The sequence below is a fragment of the Nematolebias whitei genome, chromosome 9 (genome assembly GCF_014905685.2).
Source record: "Nematolebias whitei isolate Nwh7 chromosome 9, NemWhi1, whole genome shotgun sequence".
NCBI classification, from domain to species: domain Eukaryota; kingdom Metazoa; phylum Chordata; class Actinopteri; order Cyprinodontiformes; family Rivulidae; genus Nematolebias; species Nematolebias whitei.
The window spans coordinates 47,966,671-47,992,752 of NC_056506.1; the positions used below are offsets into that span (position 1 = coordinate 47,966,671).

The following is a 26,082-nucleotide window of genomic DNA, read 5'->3' on the forward strand; positions in this document are numbered from 1 at the left end:
GGGGGGGGGGGGGGGGGGGGTGTTGTTACAACCTTGTTTGCCTCCTGATTCAGAGATTGATTTCATAATCTCAACAGGATTTCCCTGTGATGGACTGGCGACCTGTCCAGGGTGTATCCCTGCCTCTCACTCACTGACTGCTGGGAAAGGCTCCAAAATCCCCAGAACCCCGAACAGGATGAAGCGGGATTAGGAAATGAGTTATTCTCAGCAGGATTCTCACTTGGCAGTGAACGAAAACCCTCCTGTGTGTAGAAAGAAAGTGCAAATGTGTGTTTCACTTGAATGATCACATACTGAGAGTTTTTGCTTGAAATGACAAATCCTAAGATGCTTTAGTTTTTTTTCCCTTTTTTTAAGGCAAATGGACTTCTTGTATTGGTTTTTGAAGTTTTGATGAAAGTTCAGAATTCCAAGCTTTTGAACTGAACTCATTATTCAACAAGTTTAAAAACATACTCAGCTTTTTATTTTGATCATTTTTTTTTTATATATAATGTACCTTTTTGGTGCATCTGTAGATGAAGTTGTGAGGATTCTGGGTTTTTTTCCACATCACTGACACCTCCCCCAGAAATTTTTGAATAAAGTAGATGGCATAAGTAAACACTTGATTCTATTTTAGAGAGCTCGGCACAACAAGAAGTAACACTAAGCTTGCAGCGCATAATACATACACGCTAGCTAAGATGCTACAGACGTAGAGCTCCATTTCTTTTCATTCAACCTTTATTTAAACATGTTAGTCTTTAAACAGTTAGCTTTACAGTTAACAACGTAATAAATGCTTTGTACAAAATCAGTTTAGTTTTAACTGATCATAACAAAGACTAAACTTATGCAACCAGCAGTTACAACATGTATCTACATATAAAAGACACAAAACAAAGCACAACTAGCTTTAAGCATTAACTTTTAATTTGACCATTACAGTGTAATTATGACAGAACATGGAGGATTTATTTGCAGTTACCTTTGCACAGGTGAACATGTGATACTTCCTTTTTATCACTGGTGTATTCAGCTGTTCATGAGGTCAGCCACAGGGTTTTATCCATCTTTTATATTTTTCCAGACCTTGTTTAGTTTTTGGAAATTGAATAAACTGTATTCCATCCTCTAGATGCTCAGGGTAACTGTCTGAATTACATGTTCCCCACTGACAACATTTTACCGTTTTTTCAGATGATTTTTCATGAAATCCCTCCGTAATTCGTTCGAAATGCAAATCACGACAATATTGTCGGAGAAGAAGGGGGCGGAGCTCCTGCAGGTAAGGGGGCGTACACCTCAGCACAAATTGAGATTGCCGATTGGTCAGTTGCTGACAAGCCTGCTGGATTGATTGACAGATGGCATTGAGGATCCGACTTGTGCAAAAAAAAAAAAAAAATCATAAATTTTACTGTCCCATTTAAGACTATAATCATTTATTCCATTTTTAATCCACATTTATTCAATGTTTTGGTGAATCTAAGGTTTGAGAACTGAGCTTCATTACAAAATCCAAATGATGGTTTCTTTATTTTTCGAGAACATTGAGTTAAAATTTAGGTGGTGTTTGAGCTAAAGCCACTGCAAACAAGCAAGCCAAAGAAAACTGTTGCTAAATAACAATCCAGTCCCCACAGGACTATACTCACCAGGTCTCCTCTCCTACAGCTCCCTCCTGTGTTTCAGTACCTTTCACCTGTAAATGAACCATTTACTTTTTACCTGCCTGTGTCTCTTAGTCTCGGTTTCTACTCTGGGTATGAAATTATTACAAATGTGATAGAAGTAAAAAAAAGAAAAACAAAGACTTAATTGCTGACTGACTGTTTTAATTACATTTGTTGCTTTATAAGTTTAAAATGTATCTGTCATGCAAGGCCCTGTTAAACTGTTTCTGTGTAATAAAATTGTTCTGTAAAGGTGAATTTATTCCAGAAGGACAACACTAAAGGCCTGTGCAAGGTCTGCCACAGGTATGAAATGTACTTTTAATTTCAGTTAAGCAATTACTTTTATATTTTGTTAAATGTAAAACACATTTTAGCCAAAAATCTTTGCATCAGTCAAAAATATATATCTGACCTCTATTATTACACAATATATTAGCCAGTAGTTTTCATAGGCTGGCTTATTAAAAAAAGAATAATAGAAAAAATAAAGCAACTGATGGAGAGGAAGGAGTTTGAAACAAACAACAAAATCAGCACAGTTGTTACTAAAAAAACAGAATTTTAGAAGGAACTCGAGGTTTTTATTCTTTGTATCGAGGGTTAAAAACATTTTCTCTTGTATATTTAGGGACGGTCGTGATAATGAACATCTTCAAAATCCAATCATCCATTCATTATTCATTTCTATTTTTTATGAAGATCTCAGTCATTACATTTTTTTTAACAGAGGGTCTTAAGGAGTGCATGACACAAATTAATGTGACTCCTATATTCTACCTTTGCTTGAGAAACAATTGTTTGAGACTGCGCTAAATTTTGTATGGAGGACCACTGCAGTAGGTTTTTTTTTCAGGGTTTCAACAATAAAATCTTGTTTTCACCATAACTTCAGTCAAACTTTTTCCCTGTTCAAAGCAGAGGAGAAACTTATGTTAAGTTTAGTTCTTTAAATGTCATCTATCAACTCTAGTATTTTAGGGTATTCTGATTTTCTTTCTTATTTTAGCATCATGCTGGAAAACTGCTCTTGCATTGTTTTTATATTTGGCCACATCTGGCAAAGCAACCATCCAGAAGTTAGCCTCCCCAGTGAGTGTTTTAGTTCGCTACATGCTCACATGCCTGCAGATGTTCCTCTCTGAGGGAAGCTGCTCAGCTGTGCGTGAAGTTTTCACTCCACTCACCTGCACACCTCGTCTCCGAAGCCAGAGACAAACTGTTTATTTTACAAGTTTAGGTTTTCCGTCTCTAATTTTGTGTTCCTCCTGTTGCCTGTCATGATGCTGAATCTGGTCAATCAATAATGTAATTCCTAACCACTGGCTGCTGGACTCAGCAGTAATTACCTCCTCCATTATCAGACCACATCTCTTATTACACTGCAAGCAGCCTTCATTAGGGCAGAAACATACACACATACACTGTCCACTAAAGGCTGATGAGCATGCACAAACATCATGTGCTTTAGTGCTCAGAAAAACAAACGGACAACCCCCGTCACCTCTCTGTACTCCCCATCTTTACTTCTTCACCTGTCTGCCTTGCTTTACCCAGTCAATCAGAAATCCATTAGCCAGCACTGGTCCCAGAAGGCAGTTCCTCACATACTTGCGCATCTATGGGAGCATTTTCGTTCAGCAAGATGGCTCACCTTCGTGCCTCGCTGTGATAGCAGCGCAGCCCTGGGGGAAATAAAGACAGTCACAGCCAAATCAAATTTGCAGCAAAGCGGGAGAGACAACAGCTCAGATCAGCATGTTACTGCCCATTTAGGGCTCCGGCTTTGGGGCTTTGTGAGTCAGGCCATTTGTGGGGGAGGGGTTGAATTCTCCTGCCTTAATATCAACTACAAAGCCAAGTCAGCAGGTTTGTTTGAATAACTTCAGGAGCTGGTGGTCAGGGATGGGTTATTTTATGAAATATAATGTTAAGCCAGGCACTGTCTGCAACTTTTGTTTACACAAGCCCCATTAACAAACACTCAACTCATTTAGTGCGTTTTCAGATATTGCGAGCTTGTTAGCCCTTTCAGCAAGGGCAGTCGTCACGGTGCATTAACTGAGTCAAGGAGATAAAGGCCAATTTGTGGCAGGAGCCAACAGGTCACCGCACTGCAGTGACATTTGAAGATGAGACAGACGCAGCTTTGTTTGTTGCAGTACAGGATCACTAAAAGGAATAATATGGACATTTGAAGTGGGTTCTTTGGAAAGGTTATGAAGATTTATTATCTAACTTGTAGCTATTTAAATTTCATAGTGGTTCCAGTAAATGCAATTTTATGGATTATTACACCATCATCAATTTCACAATAGGGTGATGGACCCGTGTGATGGAGGTGTTGTTGCAAACATGGATGCAAAATACTAATCAGAGATTTAATAATTTGGCTAAAATTAAAGGCCTAGTTTTCCTTAAAGCATCCATAACACCCTCTGCTTTACATGTCAAAAATGTAAACCGGTGGCGCCTAGTGGAATTTCCACGGGGGTGGGGGGCTATAACTCCAAAATAGACATATACCAAAATATATATGTTCAAGACAGTCCACACACACACGCACGCATCACAGGCTCGTCGGTTCGCTCACTCATGCTCCCGTCTGCGCACTTTATTAACTCATTCCGTACCTGTGTAAACACAGTAAATAAGACACATTAATGATAACTGCTGTTAGAATTTTCCATATCGCCCCCAGACCAGTCCTCTCTCCTTTCTACACAGGACCCCAGCCAGCATAAACAAACCCAGCGCCGAATGCAGTGGGCCTCCCAACTATCTGCCTGATCAAAATTAATGCTGCGCCTCTTTTAAATGCGCTGCTGTCTGACAGCTAACTAATATGTCATACATAGCCTGGTTGTGAATGTCACTGCACAATCTGTACCGGGACAAAATTAATCAATAAATAAATAAATCTGTACAGGGACAGCAGGACCAGAAGCACAATGCGTACAGTGCGCTGGTACTCAGGGCGCTGGAGTGGTGCGCCCAGAATCTTCCTATCTCTTGTAATGAAGAGGAGCTAACTGTGCATGTACAACTTTTAACGACAGTCTATGGGCTAAGATTCTTGCACCCCCAGAGCGGAAATACATCACCAATTAGAAACAACATTTTTGAAAGAAACAACTTAACTCATCATTAACTATAAAAAAAATTATCTTACACAACTAAAAATTGTATACATATATTTGGAAATATTTTTATTATTTCATTTTGATTTAATTTTTTTAAGTCTTCATTGTAATATGGTGAGTAGTGTGAACGGTGGGGCAGCGCCCTAGCACCCCCATTGATAAGCCGCCACTGGTTTTATGGAGCACTGGACTACACGTAACTAGATGCTTCTGTCTGCTCATGTATTCTGTAATCTGATGGGTCCCTTCAATGAAATGTCCAAAATACAGTAGCACTGACAAACTTTTCTGAGCAGTTCCAACAACTGATAATGACTTTGAGCAAAAAATCCTTAAATTTTTGCTACTTTCAATAAATAAAATACTGTTTTGAGGAATCTTCCTTTGAATGAAATCAATAAATCTTATTAGCAAATGCTAAAATGAGGATTTAAATTAATTTTTCCAGTGCAATTAGAGACAAATCAAGCTATATTGCTGGAACCGTTCACAATATCAGAATGATCTAGGGATCAAAATGTAGCTTTAAAAGCTAGAATTATGAAAATATGCCTAGTTTATCTTGGATATATCTGATTTAATCTCTGATTTGATGTGATGGATCACGCATGGAAAAGTATTTGTGACAGGAAATACAGAAAACTGATGATAAAACTAATAAAAATTAAGTTAGCATTCCTTTAAGGAACGTGAATCACTGCTGCCTTTCAAGGCAAAGACTTTAACAAATACCTTTATAATTTATTAGTATTATGAGTGTGTGTTTGGGATGACTCTCAGCTACTACCACACCTAATCTTAGCTCAACATCTGTAAAACATCTGAGTTGTAGACATTTTTATGTTTAACATTGATTAGCTGCCGTGGCCATCTTGAATCAGGTTGACTCTTAGACATATTTATTCAAATCTGTCCAGTGGATTATAAGATATTTTGCTAACAGATAAACAAGTGCGGATACAGTTAAATGATCACCCATTTTTTATGGCAGTGGTTGATAACGATGACTAGATTATTTTAAAACGTACAAAATTAAAGTGTTTTTTTATATTTCTTCCCAACAGAGAACGTTTTATTTGGCAGCCTGAACTTAAGCTTATTTCTGCTGCTTCCACTTCAGGTTAACGGTCGACATCCAACTTGCAACTTCCTGCTGGAGGTGGAGAAGGACCAGCTGGAGTGTGTGACGAGGCTGAAAGAGGAAGAGGAGGCTGCCAATAACAGTAAAGGTAACTCCATCTCACAAACAACTGCATGATATTGTCACAAACATTAAAAAAAAAAACTTTCTACAAAAACCATCAAACATGTACTGGCTCTTACAGGACGGTCGTTTTTTCAGACTGGTATTAATCAGACATGACCAACATATGGACGGAGAGTCGAAAGGAGCCCTTCGATAATCTCCACTCGGCCCGTCAACGTTGTTAATTGAAAAGAAACAACTTTTAAATAAGTTGAAGATAAACTGCATATTATCAATGAAACTTAGGGAACTCTAAACTAAACTTCTTGGACAAATACACCAAAAACATCTGGATTAAGAAAAGGCTAAAACTATGAAAATGTATTTTCCAATTCTCTTTGTTGCAGTAAATATCTCGATTTGGTCCTATGGACAAAATACTCTTGTATAAATAGAGTGAATACTGTAATGCTGAGTCGTGCCTAATTTATTTTGTTCACATTCTTCCTTCAGGGACGGCTTATGGGCCGACTTAATTAACTGTATTTTCACCAGCACATGCTCATTTGTTTACAGTTTAAAGCAAACATGAAAACACAATTAGTGTCCGCACATTTCTGGAATGCAGGAACACGGGGAAAAATTGTGCAGTATGCAGTTTTTAATGCTGCAGTAAAAAAAAAAACAAGACATTTTTTAATTAATTAGTGTTCTGGAAAGCTGCGGGAAGCTTGTGCTAGTTGCTCCGAGAGGCTGAAGTTATTTTTTCAAACCTAAAACGTGTCGCACGCAGAAGAGCTGTAGCTTAGCAGTCACGTGCTTTAACCTGCCTCCGGATGATGTGATCAGCTTCATGCTGTGGTTTTATTTTCATCCTGCTGCTTTTGATTTTAAAAAAACAAACCAATTTCAGTTTCTGCTATCGATCTGGTGCACAGAAAGTCTGTCTGGTGGGATTACAGCTCAATCCTTCCAGTAACTAGATTTGGGATGCATGAGATTACATCTCTGCTCGACCAAATTTAGACAAAAGCAACACTAATGTCCTTTTCTAGTGTGTTATGATTCTATGAAAGCCGCCGTGATCATAACTCAAAAAGCAGGATCCTGTCCTATTAACATATTTTGTTTTTAAAGCTGAATCTTAATCCAGTGCAACAGATGCAGAAATTATACAATGGAAATAACTGTGGTTTGCTCCTTCTAAATGACTGTTTATTTGCAAATTAATATAATTTAGTGCATTTGGTTATTATTTTTATATAAATCTTGAGATATTAGATTGAAGGAAAAACTGGTAAATATGCATCTGATAATGGTTGTGTTGGTGTGAGTTATTTGTAACTGTTTTTAATAATTTAAGCCATTTTTATTGTTGTTTCTCAAAGAATTCCATTATATTTTCAGTGATCCATTATTCCCATGTAATCTTCCTTCACTTCTTCCTTTTAGCAGCTCCCCTTGCACACCTGCTCCTCATCTATTGATTAAAGCCCCTTTTGTTCAGTGTATTTATTCATTCAACCTTTATTTATACAGGTCAGTCTCATTAAGTCACAAGGACTCATTTACAAGAGAGACCTGTGATGCTCGGATCACTAGGAGACTGATTTAGCCTCTGTTCCTGTGCACTGCTCCCTGTCGGTCACTTTTGGACCATTTGCCATGTTTAGTTTGTCTTGCCTCGACAGCTTTTTGGTTTAATTCAAATTTACCTTTTATTTAGGTTTCCTGCATTCTAACCTGCATTTTGGTTCTCAGATGAGCAGATGCTTCGAGTGGATGTTCCATTTATGAACGTCATGAACGTGCATGCACAAACTATGTTCAAGCACTTTCAGTTTTCTACCACAGCATATCTGGAAAAATTCAAGACAGCAAAACATTAATCACTGGAAGGGGGGGCTTTGCAGCAAATGAATTGGAATCTGGAAATATTCAAGCAGAAAACTCAAATCTGTCTCTCAGGTACGTATTCAGGAAGTAAAACTTCGAGGAGTTTCTTAGTTTGCATCACTAACGACAAAACATCCTGCATACCGTATTTTCTGCCGTAAACGGAGCACCGCCCTATAAGTCGCATCAGTCCAAATATGTCTAATAAAGTGGAAAAATCCATTAATACATAGTTTCATCGTATACGACACATTTATTAGGTGTCACCTCTGACAACTCGGAATGTGCACAATGTGTTGTGCCAAAAATCGATTGGCTGCGAAATGGCATCTGCGGGGGCGTGCACGAGAGGACTTTAACAAGAATTTAACAAGATTAACACTTAAAAACAATTATTTGTTTGTTCGATATTATAATAAAGGTGTATCTCAGTCTAACTTTTCATTAATAAATGCACTTTGAAGGTTAAATCCGCTGCATTTCAAAAGCCGATACGCAGAAATATGAATGCGCAGAGGGCAACTCGCTGTGCATTTCTTCTAAATTTAACAATATAAGCAACTAAAACAATTATCGGTATTTGTTTGCTCGACTTTACAGTAAAGATGTGTCTCAGATGAACTTTTACTTAATAAAAGGACTTCAATGGTCAAATCAGCTTCATTTCGCCGGGACGGCGCAACGAAATGAAGCTGATTTGACGGTTTTGCCAAACGACGGTCGCAGGCTATGGCAAGCCGATTGTGTCATTAATAGCCACTTTTACCTATTACATGACACAACGGCATGCCATACTGCTAGACTGTCATATAGTGGCTGAAAATGGTAGTGTTCGATATTTTCAGTCAGAATGAATGAAAACGGTCAGATCTCAGTCACAAATTGGTTTAAATATGGGAAAAAATCCATAAATATGTTGTTTTGGCGTATAAGTTGCAGGGCATGCAAATTATGCAAAAAACTGTGAATTATTGGGCGAAAAATACGGTAATTAAAAAATGAAGGTATAATCTGCTCAGAGCATAAAGTTAAGGTTTCAGTTGTCTTGCATTTAATACATTTTATTTAAACCAGACCGACGGTTGACTCAGTCAGGGGGTTAAAATAAAAATGTCATAAAGACAGTGGCTTTAACATGCATCATTCATGGACCACAGAGCTGTAAGGTTACAAAATGAATCTTTGAGCAACAGGGAAGAAAGTACTGGTAAAACAATTCCTGATGATTTGTCCTGAAATTTTATGGAAATTTTCAGGATGGAATTATTATGTGAAAAAGAAACATTTGTAATCTATTCTAGTTTGATATTGTAACATTAGAAACCATGATAACAAAGAGCTGCACAACTTTTTTCCTCCTTTTTGTCCTTTTCTTTGCGGTAAATCTGACTTTAAATACTTCATGGGTGGCGCACATGAATCTGTTTGATACTTGAACTATTTATATTCCTTTCATTATGTACTAGAACTGAAAAGTATTAATTCATTTAGGGTCTTGACTTGTTTTAGATACCAGTAAAATAATTTCGGAGTAATTGTCTTGCTGTAAATCATAAACAGAGCCATAAAATGGCCACCCAAAAAAATATGAAGGTTTACTACATTTCCACAAAATCTCCAGCTTTGTCTTCTAGTATGAGTTGTGTTGTTTTTTTAAAGCTTGACTGTGAAAAATTAATGTCTGGTCACATCCTTCCCACTACATTTTCTCTATAAATGGTGTTTGTTTGCAGTCCCATTCCTCTCGTCTCAATTTATTTTAAATCGTCTTTTTGTTGGCCATCTTCCTTTAATTTTCAAAGTGCAGAAGGTGAGATTTAAATAGTAATAAATCCAAATTATGAAGCTATAAAGGTTAGAATCATCTAGTTTTCACTTTTATATTTTGATGTACTTCTTAGATTGGGTTTGCCTTTACTTGTTAAATCTTGATTGGTCGAGGCCCGGGTTAACAACAACCGCCACCGGTGCTGTTGACAAACAGGGTGCCAGCAGAAATTGTACTAATCTTTGTCGAAGACCACGAGGAGGGAAACATGTCAGGAGACAGAGGGAGAAGAGGAGAGTCATGAAAGTAGGACTGAGGGTGGCAACTCTAAATGTGGGGACAATGACAGGCAAAGGTAGAGAGCTGGCTGACATGATGCAGAGAAGGAAGGTAGATGTTTTATGTGTCCAAGAGACCAAGTGGGAGGGCAGCAAGGCTTGTAGCATTGGAGCAGGGTTTAAACTGTTTTACCATGGTGTGGGTAGAAAAAGAAATGGAGTAGGGGTGGTCCTGAAGGAGGAGTTGGCAAAGAATGTAGTAGAGGTGAAAAGAGTGTCAGATAGGGTGATGTGTCTGAAGGTAGAAGTAGCAGGTCTGATGCTAAATGTTGTCAGTGGTTATGCTCCACAGGTTGGATGTGATGGGAAAGAGAAAGATAATTTTTTGAAGAATCTGGATGAAGTGATGGAAAGTTTACCCAGGGAGGCAAGAGTGGTAATCGGAGCAGACCTGAATGGACATGTTGGTGAAGGAAACAGAGGGGATGAGGAAGTGATGGGTAGGTTTGGTGTCAAGGAAAGAAACCATGAAGGATAGATGGTGGTGGATTTTGCCAAGAGAATGGAAATGTCTGTAGTCACTTACAGTGCCTTGCGAAAGTTTTCGGCCACCTTGAACTTTTCAACCTTTTGCCACATTTTAGGCTTCAAACATAAAGATATAAAATTTTAATTTTTTTGTGAAGAATCAACAACAATTAAGTTTATTGGATGTGTCAAACGTTTTTAACAAATAAAAAACTGAAACGTGGGGTGTGCAATATTATTCGGCCCCCTTGCGTTTATACTTTGTAGCTCCGCCTTTTGCTGCAGTTCCAGCTGCAAGTCTCTTGGGGTTTGTCTCTATCAGTTTTGAACATGGAGACACTGAAGTTCTGCCCATTCTTCCTTGCAAAACAGCTGGAGCTCAGTGAGGTTGGATGGAGAGCGTTTGTGAACAGCTCTTTCCACAGATTCTCAATTGGATTCAGGTCTGGACTTTGACTTGGCCATTCCAACACCTGGATACGTTTATTTGTGAACCATTCCATTGTAGATTTGGCTTTATGTTTTGGATCATTGTCTTGTTGGAAGATAAATCTCCGTCCCAGTCTCAGGTCTCTTGCAGACTCAAACAGGTTTTCTTCCAAAATGGTCCTGTATTTGGCCCCATCCATCTTCCCATCAATTCTGACCATCTTCTCTGTCCCTGCTGATGAAAAGCAGGCCCAAACCATGATGCTGCCACCACCATGTTTGACAGTGGGTATAGTGTGTTCAGGGTGATGAGCTGTGTTGCTTTTATGCCAAACATATCGTTTTGCATTGTGGCCAAACAGTTCGATTTTGGTTTCATCTGACCAGAGCACCTTCTTCCACATGTTTGGTGTCTCCCAGGTGCTTGTGACAAACTTTAAACAACACTTTTTATGGATATCTTTGAGAAATGGCTTTCTTCGTGCCACTCTCCCATAAAGGCCAGATTTGTGCAGTGTATGACTGATTGTTGTCCTATGGACAGACTCTCCCACCTCCGCTGTAGATCTCTGCAGTTCATCCAGAGTGATCATGGGCCTCTTGGCTGATCAGAGATGCAGCCAAGAGGCCCATGATCACTCTGGATGGGCCTCTTGGCTGCATCTCTGATCAGTCTTTTCCTTGTTCGAGATGAAAGTTTAGAGGGACGGCCGGGTCTTTGTAGATTTGCAGTGGTCTGATACTCCTTCCATTTCAATATGATTGCTTGTACAGTGCTCCTTGGTATGTTTAAAGTTTGGGAAATCTTTTTGTATCCAAATCTGGCTTTAAACTTCTCCACAACAGTATCTCGGACCTGCCTGGTGTGTTCCTTGGTCTTCATGATGCTCTCTGCGCTTTGAACAGAACCCTGAGACTATCACAGAGCAGGTGCATTTATACGGAGACTTGATTACACACAGGTGGATTCTATTTATCATCATCAGTCATTTGGGACAACATTGGATCATTCATAGATCCTCACTGAACTTCTGGACTGAGTTTGCTGCACTGAAAGTAAAGGGGCCGAATAATATTGCACGCCCCACTTTTCAGTTTTTTATTTGTTAAAAAAGTTTGGCACATCCAACAAATTTCATTCCACTTCATAATTGTGTCCCACTTGTTGTTGATTCTTCACAAAATATTAAAATTTTATATCTTTATGTTTGAAGCCTGAAATGTGGCAAAAGGTTGAAAAGTTCAAGGGGGCCGAATACTTTCGCAAGGCACTGTATTTCCAAAAGAAGGAGGAACATAGAGTGACCTATAAGAGTGGAGGAAGGAGTACACATGTCGACTACATCCTGTATAGAAGAGGAAACCTGAGGGAGATTGGGGACTGTAAGTTGTAGCAGGGGAGAGCATGGCCAAACAGCATCAAATGGTGGTAAAATCAGAGAAGAAGACCAAATGATGGAAGCTGAGAAAAGAAGAATGTTGTGAGAAATTCAGAGAGGAGCTGTTAAAGGCTCTGAGTGGTAAAAAAAAAAGAGCTTCCAAATGACTGGGCTACTACAGTAACAGGAATTAGAGAGACAGGTAGGAAGGTACTTGGTGTGTTATCTGTGAAGAGAGGCGACAGAAATATAAGGAGATGCAACGTAGAGCAAAGAGGGAGGTGGAAAAGGCAAAGAAGAAGGTGTATGATGGGAGACTGGAGATTAAAGAAGACGAGAAGAACATGCACCGATTGGCGAGACAGAGGGATCAGGATGGAAAGGATGTGCAGCAGGTTTGATTTGTGAAAGATAGGAATGGTAATGCTCTAACAAGTGAGGAGACCATGATGGGAAAATGGAAAGAGTATTTTGAGGAACTAATGAATGAAGAGAATGAAAGGGAAAGAAGAGTAGAGGTCAGAAAAACTGTGGACCACGAAGTGAGAAAGATTCCAAAAAGAATGAAGAAGGGGAAGGCAGTAGGACCTGATGACATACCAGTGGATGTTTGGAAATGTCTTGGAGAGATGGCAGTGAGGTTTTTGACTCAAATATTCAATGGCACGTTTCACAGTGAGAAAATACCTGAGGAATGGAGAAGAAGTGTGCTGGTGACTATTTTTTCAGAACAAGGGTGATGTACAGAGTTGTAGCAACTACAGGGGAATTAAGTTGACGAAGATCTGGGAGAGAGTTGTGGAAGCAAGACTTAATTCAATTCAATTCATTTTATTTATATAGCGCCAAATCACAACAAAGTTGTCTCAGGGCACTTTACAGAAATATTCACATACATAAAAGCCAATTAGTAAAGTTCTTTATCTAAGTAAGCCAGCAGACAAGTTGAATCTTGGCTTCGTTGCAGTCTCCCGTCCTGAGCAAGCACAGTGGCAACAGTGGAAAGGAAAAACTCCCTTTTAAAAGGAAGAAACCTCCAGCAGAACCAGTCTCAGGACAAGCGGCCATTTGCTTTGAACGGCTGGTTGAGAGGACAGGAAGGAGAGACAGACGAGCATAGAATGGTTGGTCCAGGTATAGGTCCAGGTGTGTCTGAAAAAAAAAAAAAAACATGTTAAGGATAGAAAAAATAATTACAAATACAAAACAGGTTGAGCAGAGTAAGTAAAGACAGTAGTAGAGTGAAAATTGTGGTTAGTTTGTCCTCCAGCAGTCTAAGCCTATAGCAGCATAACTAAGGGACAGCTCAGGGAACCCAAGCCGACCCTAACTATAGGATTTAGCAAAAAGGAAAGTCTTAAGCCTAATTTTAAAACTGGATAATGTGTCAGCCTCATGGACAGAGATTGGAAGTTGATTCCACAAGAGAGGAGCCTGATAACTTAGACAAGAGGTGACAATCAGTGAGCAACAGCATGGTTTCATGCCAAGAAAAAGCACCACAGATGCCATCTTTGCTTTGAGGAGGCTAATGGAGAAGTATAAAGAGCCTCAGAAAGAAATCCATAGCATCTTTGTGGATTTAGAAAAATCATGACAGGGTGCCTAGGGAGGAGATGTGGTAATGCATGAGGAAATCTGGAGTGGCATAGCAGTATGTTAGACAGGACGTGTATGAAGACAGCAAGACAGTGGTGAGATGTGCTTTAGGAGCGATGGATAGCTTCAAAGAGGAGGTGGGAGTGCATCAAGGATCGGCTCTGAGCCCCTTCTTGTTTGCTCTGGTGATGGACGGAATAACAGATGAGGTCAGGCAGGAATCCCCGTGGACTATGATGTTTGTACTTGTAGATGACATTGTGATCTGTGGTGAGAACAGGGAACAGGAGGAAGAGAACTTGGAGAGGTGGAGGTATGCACTTGAAAGGAGAGGAATGAAAGTCAGCCGTAGTAAGACAGAGTCCATGTGTGTGAATGAGACGGAGGCTGGTGGAACAGTGAGGCTACAAGGAGCAGAGGTCACAAAGGCGCAGGACTTCAAGGACTTGGGGTCCACTGTCCAGGAACATGGGGGATGTGGTAAAGAGGTGAAAAAGAGAGTCCAGGCAGGATGGAGTTGATGAAGAAATGTTTCAGGAATGAGTTGCGACAAAAGGGTGTCAGCAAAGGTCAAAGGAAAAGTTTACAAGACAGTGGTGAGACCAGCTGTGTTGTATGGTCTGGAGACAGAGACATGGACAAAAAGACAGGAGGAAAAACTGGAAGTGGCAGAAATGAAGATGTTGGGGTTCTCCTTAGGAGTGACAAGGATGGAGAAGATTAGAAATGAGATCATCAAAAGGTACAGCACAGGTTGAACAACTGGGAAATAAATTTATAGAGGCCATACTGAGATGGTTTGGACATGTCCAGAGAAGGGACAGTGGGTATATTGGTAGAAAAATATTAGAAATGTTGGCCAAACAGGAGATATATGGAAAGCGAGAGGACATGGAGGTAGTTGGAGTGAGACAGAGGACGTAGAGGACAGAGTAAGATGGAGGAGGATGACTCGCTGTGGCGACCCCTGAACAGGGAAAAGCTGATGTAAAAAAGGATCAAAGATCACCTTCAGAAAGTGCATGTGGTTCTAGAAGGGTAATGGAATAGAGTCCCACAGTCCAAGAAGTCAGTTTGTTGAACTTTTTTTTTAGATTGTGCTTTTTAAGGAGTTGTTGCTTGAAACCTGCGGTTTCACCCCTGATGTGTTTTTGTGAAAGGATGGATCACTTAGATGGAGTTTTTCTTCATGCACCGCTGAATTTGGATCTGTGTTGGAGCCGTTATACCCTTGGGATGCATGCACTCACTGTTTCCTCTCGTCTCCTTTTTGTGTCCTCTCTTAGCCTCTCTGCTCGTGTGATATTTCCTCTCCTCTACCACTTTACATTTAATTTTCTTTTCTCTCTATTTTTCCTTCTTTATCTTTTGCTATAACAGTTTCTGCAGGCTGATGGAATCTAATTTTAGCTTTTTCCCCTTTTTTTTATTTTGCAGAACGTATACAGAAAATTCAAGATGAGAACAGCTTTCAGTTAAAACATTAAGTATCCACTGGGAGCCAGTTGTGAGGTCAAACATGGTTCACCTCTTGAGGTGCACGTAACATGAATATATAAATGTTGTCATGAGAGCCGATAAAGAGAACAGTTATACAAGCAGAGGGAATGGCAACGCGAAGATAAAAATTATGCAATAACAAGCAGTACGCTGATGTCCCCCATTGATAAGGGCTTTGAATAGTGAATATTTGTAGTTATCAAGATGAGTGTTTTTTTAGACTGGAATAGAACAGGTATTGTAAGTAAACATTTATGTTTTTGGTGCAAGAAACTCAAGTGGGTAAAATCAGAAGAGTTCTAGACAAAAATGTTGGTAGAAGTTACACTGTGGAGAAGAACAAAAGGTTGTTTTTCTTGTCAAATTATCCACTATCAGGCACAATGCTGGAGCCACGAGGTGGCCAGTGGTAGCCTTGGCCACCATAGATTGTTCTTCGGCCACCCCACTGGCTACCCAGTAATTTGAGGAAACTATGTTTTTAAGCAATAGAAAAGCTAGAAAGCATAGTTTCCTCAAATGATAGAGGTAGCTTATTTACTTTTATACTGTATACACAGCAATGGCCATCTTAGATTTTGATGTTGCAACCCAACTTTTGAAAGTGATCATTCTTATGCCTAGATGCAGCTACACACCAAAATAACAGTCAACACAGTTTTTATTTTTTATTTTATTTTATTTTTTTAGGTTATCTGGTTTATGTATATACATATATGGCAGAAGCCATCTTGGATTTTGATGTGGCAAAACAATTTTTGATACTGACCTTTCTTATGCCTAGACGCAGCCACACATCAAAATAGAAGTTGGCGCGTTGCTTATTTTTCCATTTATCCAGCTCACAAGATAGACGGGGAGACATGATGGCAGCCATCTTGGATTTTGATTGGCAACCCAACTTTTGAACAGAAACTTACGCCTAGATGTAGCAACACACCAAATTGGAAGTTAGTACCTCACTTATTTTTCAAGCTATCAAGCTCACATGGGTGGACGGATGGTATTTTCCATATCCCCGAGCTTTTCGCTTCGCGACGGGGGACAAAAACAATAAATAAATAAAATAACCTAACAACAACAATGACAGATTACATGCATATTGTTGCAGATACCAGTATCTCAACTGCAGAAATCTCCTTCTTCCAGAACTCTCTCTCTCTGTGGACACTGAGACTGGTGCATTCACACCAGTCCTGTTTAGTCCGCTTTAATCAAGCTCTAGTCCGTTTGTCTAGAAAGTCCTGTTCGTTTGGGGAGGTGTGAATGTGCAATTGAACTTTGATACGCACCAAATAAGCAAACGCTGGTCTGCCTAAATACCGAGGTCTCCGTTCGGTTGAAGTGAACTCTGGCATGATTCGAATGCGTTGTGAATGCAAGTGGACTGGAAACCGCTCCAAAAGCAGGAAGTGGAGTACAGCACAGGGCAAACAAATGTGCATTTCTCTTACCTCTTACGAAGCCGTCTCAGCCACCTTGTGTGAAAAATCACATTCTCCGTGGTCTTCTGCTTCATCTTCCGCTCATGCTGAGTCCACTGTTGAAAAATGACAAAACAGAAATCCTAAAACCGCTAAAATTTGACGCTACTCCGTTTTTGTTTTTATTTCCAGAAGAAGTGTCTTCTTCGGAGGTTTTTGTATCGTTTTCATCAGTAGTTCTTGGTGCAGCGCCACCACAGGCGAGGAGGGGGAACAGGTTGGCTCGACTGACTCAGCGCAGTGTGAATGTGAACCGCACCAGCTAAAACTGTAAACAAATGTTCTGAATATTGGTCCCCAACCAAACCGAGTCTACCGGACTATCAGGTGTGAAAACAACCTTTCAATCTGCATATTTAGACTGGCATGACTTCCTGTCAACAGGACTTTAATGTGACGCAAAGCAGAAGTTTCACTTTCTTAAAAATATTCAATTTTTGCTCTTAGATCCATTATACTAATCTTTTTGTATTTGTTTTTACAGCATGGAGTGAATGCTTTATGTCTTCTTTCCTATTTCTGTTGCTTTTTTTTATTTATTTTGTATTTTACCGTGACTGTTTCTGAAAAGATGAGCTGCAGGTTTTTGACGTCTGCGATCCAAAGCAGATCCGTCAGCATCGTATTTCCTGACAAAACAACAATCCTTTGGATTATTAAGTAACTCCAGATGAATTGTTCTTTAGCTGAGCAACATAAAACGCCACATTCAGTTTGTGAGCGGAGACCAGCTTTTGTTGTTCCCTCCAGCTTCTTTTTATTACCTTTTTATTGCTTCAGTTTGCTGCACCTTCAGGTCGGATCTTCAGCACTGATGTTGTGGAGGAGAACTCCATTTTCTCCTTTGTGCTGTCGCCATCCATCTGTCACTAAAAAGCCCAGTTGACTGTTTGCCATCAGCACCGTGGCACCCATCACAGCCCCTACTGAGTTATTTCTGTCCTCAGTTGGTTGGACAGAAATAAAATACATTTAATGTAAGCTAATATTAATGTGGTGTAGGAGCTCCCCTGAACATCTAATGATGTCACAGATCTGTTCGGGTTGTTCCATGTCTGTTGTGATGTGTAACGTACTTTACTGAGTGGAAGCAGACAACAATTCATGAACGTCTGCTGCTTTATTTTGACATTTTAACTTCACCGTCTTAACATCCTGTTGGTAAGATTCATAAATGCTGAACTGGAAATGGCAAAGAAAAGTTGGTTTTTAGTTTAAATTCTCTCAGAAACACACAAAAAGCATCAATTATCCTAATTTTGCAGCTGCCACGTGAAGTTCATGCAGTTCTATTTATTTTTTTATGTCTTTCAAAAAGAGCATTTATTGATGAGGCTGGTTTGATTTCAAACAGAACTGGGATGCAGAGGTGCCTGGGACAACATCGCCTGCTGGGAGCGAGCTGAACTTGGAGAAACTGTCACCATCCCATGTCCTCGAGCTCTAAAGACCATATTCGGCAGAAATGGTGAGCTGGGATTTGTTTAGCAGCCATTAAGTTTGTGTGCTTTTTGTAGTTGATCTCATTGTGGCAGTGGGTTAGTTTTTGTCTCAGCGTTAACGTTCAGATGATTTCACTTTTTGACTTCTAAAGGAAAAGGAGAGTAATAATTTTTGGAGCATTTCTTATTGTTCTCTGCAGCATTCTTCAGTTTCTTCGTGGAGTAAATGTACTGGTTTCCATTTAGTTCATGAGTTCAGACAGAGAAGGTCTTATAACTCAGGGTTTACACGTCTGCAGATCTTTTACTGTGTTTTGACTCATGTGAATTAAACACCGACTGGCTCTGTCCTTCCGTCCCGTGAATCACCCTCATTTCTCGCCTTCGTCCATGTGACTCTGCGTGCGCGGTCCGTGCGTTCCCTCCTGAACCCACAACAGTTTTCCAGCCAGTGGCCAGACGACGGTTTAGGTTTCCGCTCTGTTTTACAAATCAGTGACGCAGCATCAGTCAGCGCTCAGCTGCTTGTTTGGAGTCGGTGTTCAAATTAAAGGACGGACCCATACCAGCAAAGCTTCTGCGTTTTACAGAAACTACTTACAGAAATAAAGCTAAATAATTCTGTAAATATAACATTTGCCATCTCAACTGGACTCGAGTCTCTGTGTTGGCTTTGAATGTTTTTACTTCTTTTGAGAAAACAGGAAATGATTGAGACTTTTTCAGGTATTTTCCATTTTGTACAAATTAAACTTTTCATAATGAGCCTTGAAACACTGTAACTCTTCAATTAGAATATTTCAACAGTTTTGAATACTGAAAGTCTAGTGGTGCTTGAAAGTTTGTGAACTCTTTATAATTTTCTATATTTCTGCATAAATATAACCTAAAACATCACCAGATTTTCACACAAGCCCTAAAAGTGGAAAAAGAGAACCCAGTTAAACAAATGAGACACAAATAGTATACTTGGTCATTTATTTATTGTGGAAAATGATCCAATATTATATATTTGTAGGTGGTAAAAGTACTTTTTATTTTTTTCACTCACAAATATACATATTGGATCATTTTCCTCAATAAATAAATGTCCAAGTATAATATTTTGTCTCATTTGTTTAACTGAGTTCTCTACATTTTGGACTTCTGTGAAAATCTGATGATCTTTTAGGTCATATTTATGAAGAAATATGGAAAATTTTAAGGAGTTCATAATCTTTCAAGCACCACTGTATTTCCTGTCAGCGTGCACTGCTTTTTACTTTGATTTTTTTTTTTTCCACAGAAGCATCTCAGCATATAAATGTTGTCCCAATATGTCCAGTAAAATGTCATTTTTAGCCACTGTAACTTTAGAAATTACATCAATTAGCTAGCGAATTTATTTCATTGTATTTTAAAAACGAGTGTCATTCCGTATCAACAACAAAATAAAAGCCACGAAGCTTAAAAGACAATTACGCCTGGAGGAAATCGTAATTGTTTATGTTATATATTTCAGTTATTTTACCCATGTTGTCTGTAGGCTTGTGCGTCAAATCAAACCATAACGCTGTTTCTCAACTTAAAACTCTGTCATGGCAGACGGAGGGTTGAATGCTAGGTCCTTAATTGTTAATCTGTTTTGGTTATATTTACTTTTTTTGAATTCATAAATAATAAATCAAACAGTGTGCTAAATTATCTTACATTTGATTTTACTGAAGAATTACCCAATAAAACATTTCACTCTGATATTTTCTTTTCTTTATAGCGCAGCATTAACATCAGTTTATGACACATATAAAATCCCTTTTTTGATGCCAAAGTTTTGTCTCGGTTTGCCTTTTCTCCGTGCTGCCGCCGCCACGGAGCCTCCTGATGATGTCACGGTAATCACAGTTTTGCTCCAGCTGAGAAAATATCTCAGCTTCAGTTCTGCTCATAGCCTGCAGGGACAGAGTGGAGGCTTTGTTGGGGGGGCATTTTACGGAAGAAGTGTGGTTACTTTCACTCAGCAGGCGAGTGAGGCTTTCAGCATTTTGCAGTGCATTCTGGGAGTTTCTAAAGGGAGCTGAACTCGCCGTGCACTGCAGTGATTTTGGCAGTGGGACCTCCAGATAACGTCCCTGAGCAGTTCACACTCTGCTGGACATGGCTCTTCTTTTAAACTCAAATTAAACTGCAGATGCTGTAATGATTTTACACCAGAAACTTCCCACGACTTTCACAACAAAGGCTCCATCTTTAGGTCAAAACAAATACCTGTAGGGAAATTACCGTTGCAACTTTATTTTAAAAAGTCCCCTGCTCAGATCCAACACTTTTTATTTGTTTATCACTGCGGCTGTCTGCAAGGAAAACGGCACTTTTGCCCACAGACTCAGAGAGGAGCTGCAAATACTGAAGAACCTAAAAATCAACAGAGGAGCTATAAACCGCCTCAGTCCACCACCTCCACGTTGTCTCCCAGGACTAAATCTATTGAACTGCTCATAAAATCCACAAACACCTTCTTTTTAACATTCACATTCATCATGGTGTGTCCAAACCCCTCACTTTCCGTGAAGTCCTGTACTCTTTCTGCCAGTGAAGCAGCTTGATATGTTCTGACTGAACTTGATTGGAAAAGAGTGATGTGGATGTTCAAAACGTGCATGTTGTGAGCATGATCATTTCAAAAATAAGTAAGGTACCAGCTTTCATTTTGATGTGTGGCTACATCTAGGCTCCTTTAGAAATTTGGCTTGCCATGTCAGAATTCAAGAGGGCTGCCGCCACACAACTTTGGTGTGGGAATATCAGGGATTCTGTGTTCAAACTCCGTTGCCAACCTCTGTGCAACCTTGGTTACACTTTGAGCTAGAGACAAAATAATGAGTCCATGCTGGCTCAGACGTTGCCTGGATTAACAAGGTCCATGTCAGATGTTGGTTCACCTGGACATTTTGATGAGGAATGGGCTACTGGAACAAGATATGTATGGGCTCAGTGTTCCAACATTGGAGCGAGGAATCTGCTATCACACCTTGATGAGGTACAACAAAGATGCTACGACAAGGGGGAGCCAGGACAACAAGTCTGGGAGTGTATACCATCATCCCCACCATCAGAGTATGAGTACCAACTACCAAGTCCCATTGCCCTGAGGAATTGAATACAAGAGCAGCAGACGTGAGAATAAAGATTGTGACCAAGCAAGGCCTCTGTATCCTGCACCACTTGCCAAGGCTAAGTGACAAAGTACTTTCTGAAAGTCTCCTAGAAGATCGGTCTTTGACATCACAGAAACCGATACGCTGGTATACACAACAGCCACCATGGATGGCCATACTAGGAGCACTGGTGAGCATCGCCCACCATGGAGAAGGAGGCTCTCCGCAACACGGAGAGAAATCCGTTAGTAAAGCGCCACCACAACAATACCGCAACATGGCTCTAGAGATGTCTTTGAGATTGAGAGCGTTGAGAGACAAAGCTCGGGCTACTCACCTAAAGAGGTGCACTCAAGAAACAGAAGCCAGGAGAACAAACTGGGTATTCTCCACCACACCATCTAGAGTCAGTGGCAGGGTAGATAAGGGTAGATCCACCCAGAGCTGATGGCTTTTTGTTTTTATACACAGTGTAACGCCTACCAACTCAAATATCTTGCAACAAAAGAAGAAGTTGCATTCTGTGTTCAATATCAGCCCAAAAAACACTCATCGCAAAAATTTGAAAACATTCACTATTCATACATATCCTTCAGCTACATGGGTCATCAGTGTATTGCTTATTGACATTTCCCTTAAATGAATGGGTTTATTTCACTTAATTATCTCAGTTGTTGGAAGGACTGCATCAGTCTTCCTAAGGGTTATTTGCATTCTCCATCATCACCATGCTTTAACATCCATCAGTGCTCTGTAACTTCATTTACTGCAGGCTACATTATTCTCGTATCGTAAATGTCACGTCATCGTGTCTGTCTTCATTAGTCAGACTTCACAGGGACGTGCTTAGTGTCCGACTTCTTCTATCTGTTGGACTCTCACAGTTTCAGTGAAATCTTTATATCCATAAGATAAAAATGTCCCGCTCAGACGCTGCAGAAACAGCTGTGAGGTGCGAAAGTCTTTTCATGCTAAATGTCACATGTAGCCCGCGAAGAGGTGGCCTTTATCACTCCAATGGGAGTTTATTAGTCAGACTTATGTGGTGGTGTCACAGAAAAGCACGAGCGATGAGTCAATTTCCTTTAAACAAAATCAGTAAAATATCAGATGTGGTTCCATTTTCTGTCGGTCTGTCCGAGCTTTGGTGCTCAGTGACCTATCAGGACCCCTTTTTAATCATTTTGGCACATGTGTTTAAAAAAAACCTGTATTTTAAAACTCTTAAATGCATTGCTAAAACACCATGGCAGGATCCAAGTTAAAATAATTTAGCTTTTCTTCAAAAAGGTCACAAATTTCTGCGTGAATGTGAAAAATAAACTGTAGTTTTTCTGCCTTTCAGCATCATGGTTCAGTTTGGTTGTTTGTTTGTTTGTTTTTTACCACAAATCTGCTTCCATCAAACTGTCATCGTAGTTTAGACAATAAACTCAGTCCTAGAGTTCCTCTATCATCAAGAAAAAGAACGATTAATTATGTATTCTAGCAGCTATAAGGAAATTAACCCAAGACAAACTGGATCAAACTAACATTCGGTGAAGGAATGCTTATCGCCTTCCACGCTGCGTACCCGAACGTTAAACAAAGCTCTCGTGCCATCAGTTAGCACTCAGAGGATGTGTTGGGGTGACTCTCAGCTACTACCATTCAAAGGTTTAACTGCTTATCTGTAAAACTGACAAACTTAAAGCCATTTTGAGTTTGCTAACAATAATTAGCAGTGAATTGGGTTTCACTCTAAAAGTTAATCACGTTTAAATGCAGCGGTTACTCTAAACTTTTATGTATTCGCTGCTTCAGAAGTCATTTGGAACATTGCCTGTATTTCAAAGCAGTGAGTGATCATAGATGTCCCTCTACATCTTGTTAAAGCCTGGAAACGCGTCAGTTAGTGACCTTCACGCATACTGCTTTGAACTGTCTTGATATCTCGAACTCGTAGGTTTTCAGCCGGACTTCAGAGCTGGTTCGTTACAGAACCAGGAAGTCCTCCACGAGGAGGGAACGTGTTTTCAAAATGTTCCAGCAGAGGACAGAAGCTTTCATCGACGCTCGTCGGCGACTAACTTTACTCGATCTGAGTCATCGGTCTGTGAACGAGAGCTGCCGCTCTTTGTCTCATGTGGTGAAGCGAACTGTAAAAACAGGTTTTGTAAATTAAAAACAAGTGAAGTCATGTTTTTCCTACTAAAACAGTTGAATCTAAAGCATTTTTACCTTTTAACTTTCTTTTCTTGCTTTAAACTCTTGTGGAGGCTCATTAAAAAGTTTTTGTTTGCTTGTTTTTCCAGGTAACATAAGCAAGAACTGCACGGCAGCCGGCTGGTCGGAGGTGTTCCCGAATATCAGCAGTGTGTGTGGGTCCGACACGAGCCAGGACAAGGTGCCGTTCCTGTTTCCCTTATCGGTTACATTTATCAGCAGAGCTCCGATGCGTGCTCGGCCCAGGAAGCCATAACAGAATCTGGACCTTTAGTGGGTTTTAATCGACGAAGCCTGCAGGGCTGATTGTTAATTAAGCCCAGTTTGTGGTGAGAGACTGTTTTTAAAAGGTCATTATGGGGTGAAACACACGAGCAGTTTGTCTGTCAGCTGTTTGCGTCACTCAATGACATCATTTCCCCTCGGCATTGGTGGTAAACTGGTGTCTGACATCAGATCTTTACTTGTCGGTCTTTAAGGAGCACATCTCACCCAATACCACAGTTTTAGACTAAGATCATCTTATTTTAAGAAATGACAGCCATTTTCAAATATAGTATGTATACATATATACTGTATATATATGCATTTGTATATATATATATACAAAGTATGAATCAGTTGAAGATGAACATCCATTCATTATGTTCCTGACGTCTCATTAAAATCCATCCACTGGTTTGTGAGATATTTTGCTAAAAGACTGAATTGATTTAAACAGTTAATGGCAAAAGTTTAAACGCCGTTCTTGTGTGATCTGCTAGTGTTCAAATCATAAGTTGGGTGTTACTCTCTGCTACTACCACACCGAGTCTCAAAACCTCTGAAATCGCCTGAGTTACAATCGTTTTTGTGTGTGTTATGATTGCTTTGCTGTGGCGGCCATCTTGAATCGGATTCTTTTCGATGTTAATAAGTTGTAAACGTACATCCAGTGATTCTGTCCTGGAAGTTTCATTAAAATATGTACATCACAGATGAATGAGATGTTTTGCAAACGGAAAAGATAAATGAACTCTTAGACACGAGCAAAATTCATTGTCGCTCAATCTTTGCTTTTAGTGTCACAAGTCCTACTGAGAGCTTAAAAATAAAAAGTAATGATTGTTCAAACTGTGCGTCCTCAGGTTAAAAACCGTTTTTAGACATTAAATGTGAAAGCTTTACCCGTTTTGTTCTCAGAATATTTAATGTAGGAGCCGAAGGAAAACAATCCAGTTCATGTGAATCAAACTGTCGTTGATAAAAAAAAAACATGAAAGACAAATTTACGTTTGATCTGAAACGGTGGGTGATAATGTAACAGCTGTGTTTGTGTTTGGTTGTTTGAAAAATGTTTTCAAAAGAAACACTGATGAACTTTAATAAAATACTGAGAAAGAAACGATTGGACGCACATTGATAACGCTTTCTGAAGCGTTCACTCTGTAAAGATCCATTTTGCTTGTTGGCGCGACTCTCGTCTCGCAGTTTTCAAACTATTTCTACAAATCATAAATCAAAACGTTCAGCTGTTTCAGGACAATCCTGCTTTGACTTTTGGTGTTGGTGCATCTTTAGCTTTTTGTTTACCATTGTTTTCTCATAGAAAATGAATTGAGCTAATTTTACTGCTCCTTTCACATTTTGTTCTGTTCAGCTTTTTTCAGCTTCCTTGTGCAAACTTAAACTTTTTTCAGCTACTTTCAGCTCTTTTTCAGCTCTTTTGTGCTCCTTTCAGATTCTATCTGCTAACTGCAACATTTTTGTGCTTCTTCTAAGTTATTTCTACGAATTTCAGCGTGATATGAGCCTTTCAGCTTATTTCTGCAAGTTTTAGCTTTTTTTCTAGGATTTCAGCTACTATTTAGCTGTTTTATGCTAAATTTAGTTTTTTCCATTAATTCCATATTTGTTGCACTCATTTAAACTTGTTTCAACCTAATTCAGTCAAAAATGTGTTCTCTCCACTTCCTTCTTATAATTTCAGCTTCTTTCTGATTTTTTTAGCTGCTTTTCAGCTGTTTTGTGCTTTTTTCAAAGACTTTCCACTTTTTTGTGCTTGTTTCTACTTCTTTCAGCCTAATTGGACAAACATGTTTTTTCTGTTTTCTTCTGCTAATTTAAGCCTTCTCTACCTTTTCAGCTACCTTTTTTTTTTTTAGCATTTTTAGCTAATTTCAGCTGTTTTCAGATAATGTTTTTCATGCTAATTTTTGCTACTTTCAACCTAATTAACTTATTTATGGTCATTTCAGCTTATGCTCCTTTCAGCTTTTTTCTTCTATTTCAACTATTATTTAGCTGTTTTATGTTAATTTTAGCATTTTCAGCTAACTCAACATGTTGTTTTAGCTCATTTCAGCTCTTTCCACTTCCTTCTGCCTTTTCAGCTACTTTTAAGCTTTTTTAGCTGTTGCTAATTTCAGCCTTTTTTGTTTCCTTTTACTAATTTACTAATTTTTGTGCTA

At 39.4% G+C, this 26,082-nt stretch overlaps 1 protein-coding gene across 1 annotated transcript in view; it reads left to right on the forward strand.

Annotated features, from left to right (window-relative positions):
* The window catches only part of vipr2 (vasoactive intestinal peptide receptor 2), a 67,740-nt gene that overhangs the window by 26,594 nt on the left and 15,064 nt on the right, over positions 1 to 26,082 (forward strand). The window contains exons 4-6 of the mRNA XM_037681402.1: positions 5,869 to 6,033; positions 18,206 to 18,319; positions 23,722 to 23,813. Coding sequence (XP_037537330.1) covers positions 5,869 to 6,033; positions 18,206 to 18,319; positions 23,722 to 23,813 — 371 coding nt within the window. The remainder of the gene's footprint in view (positions 1 to 5,868; positions 6,034 to 18,205; positions 18,320 to 23,721; positions 23,814 to 26,082) is intronic.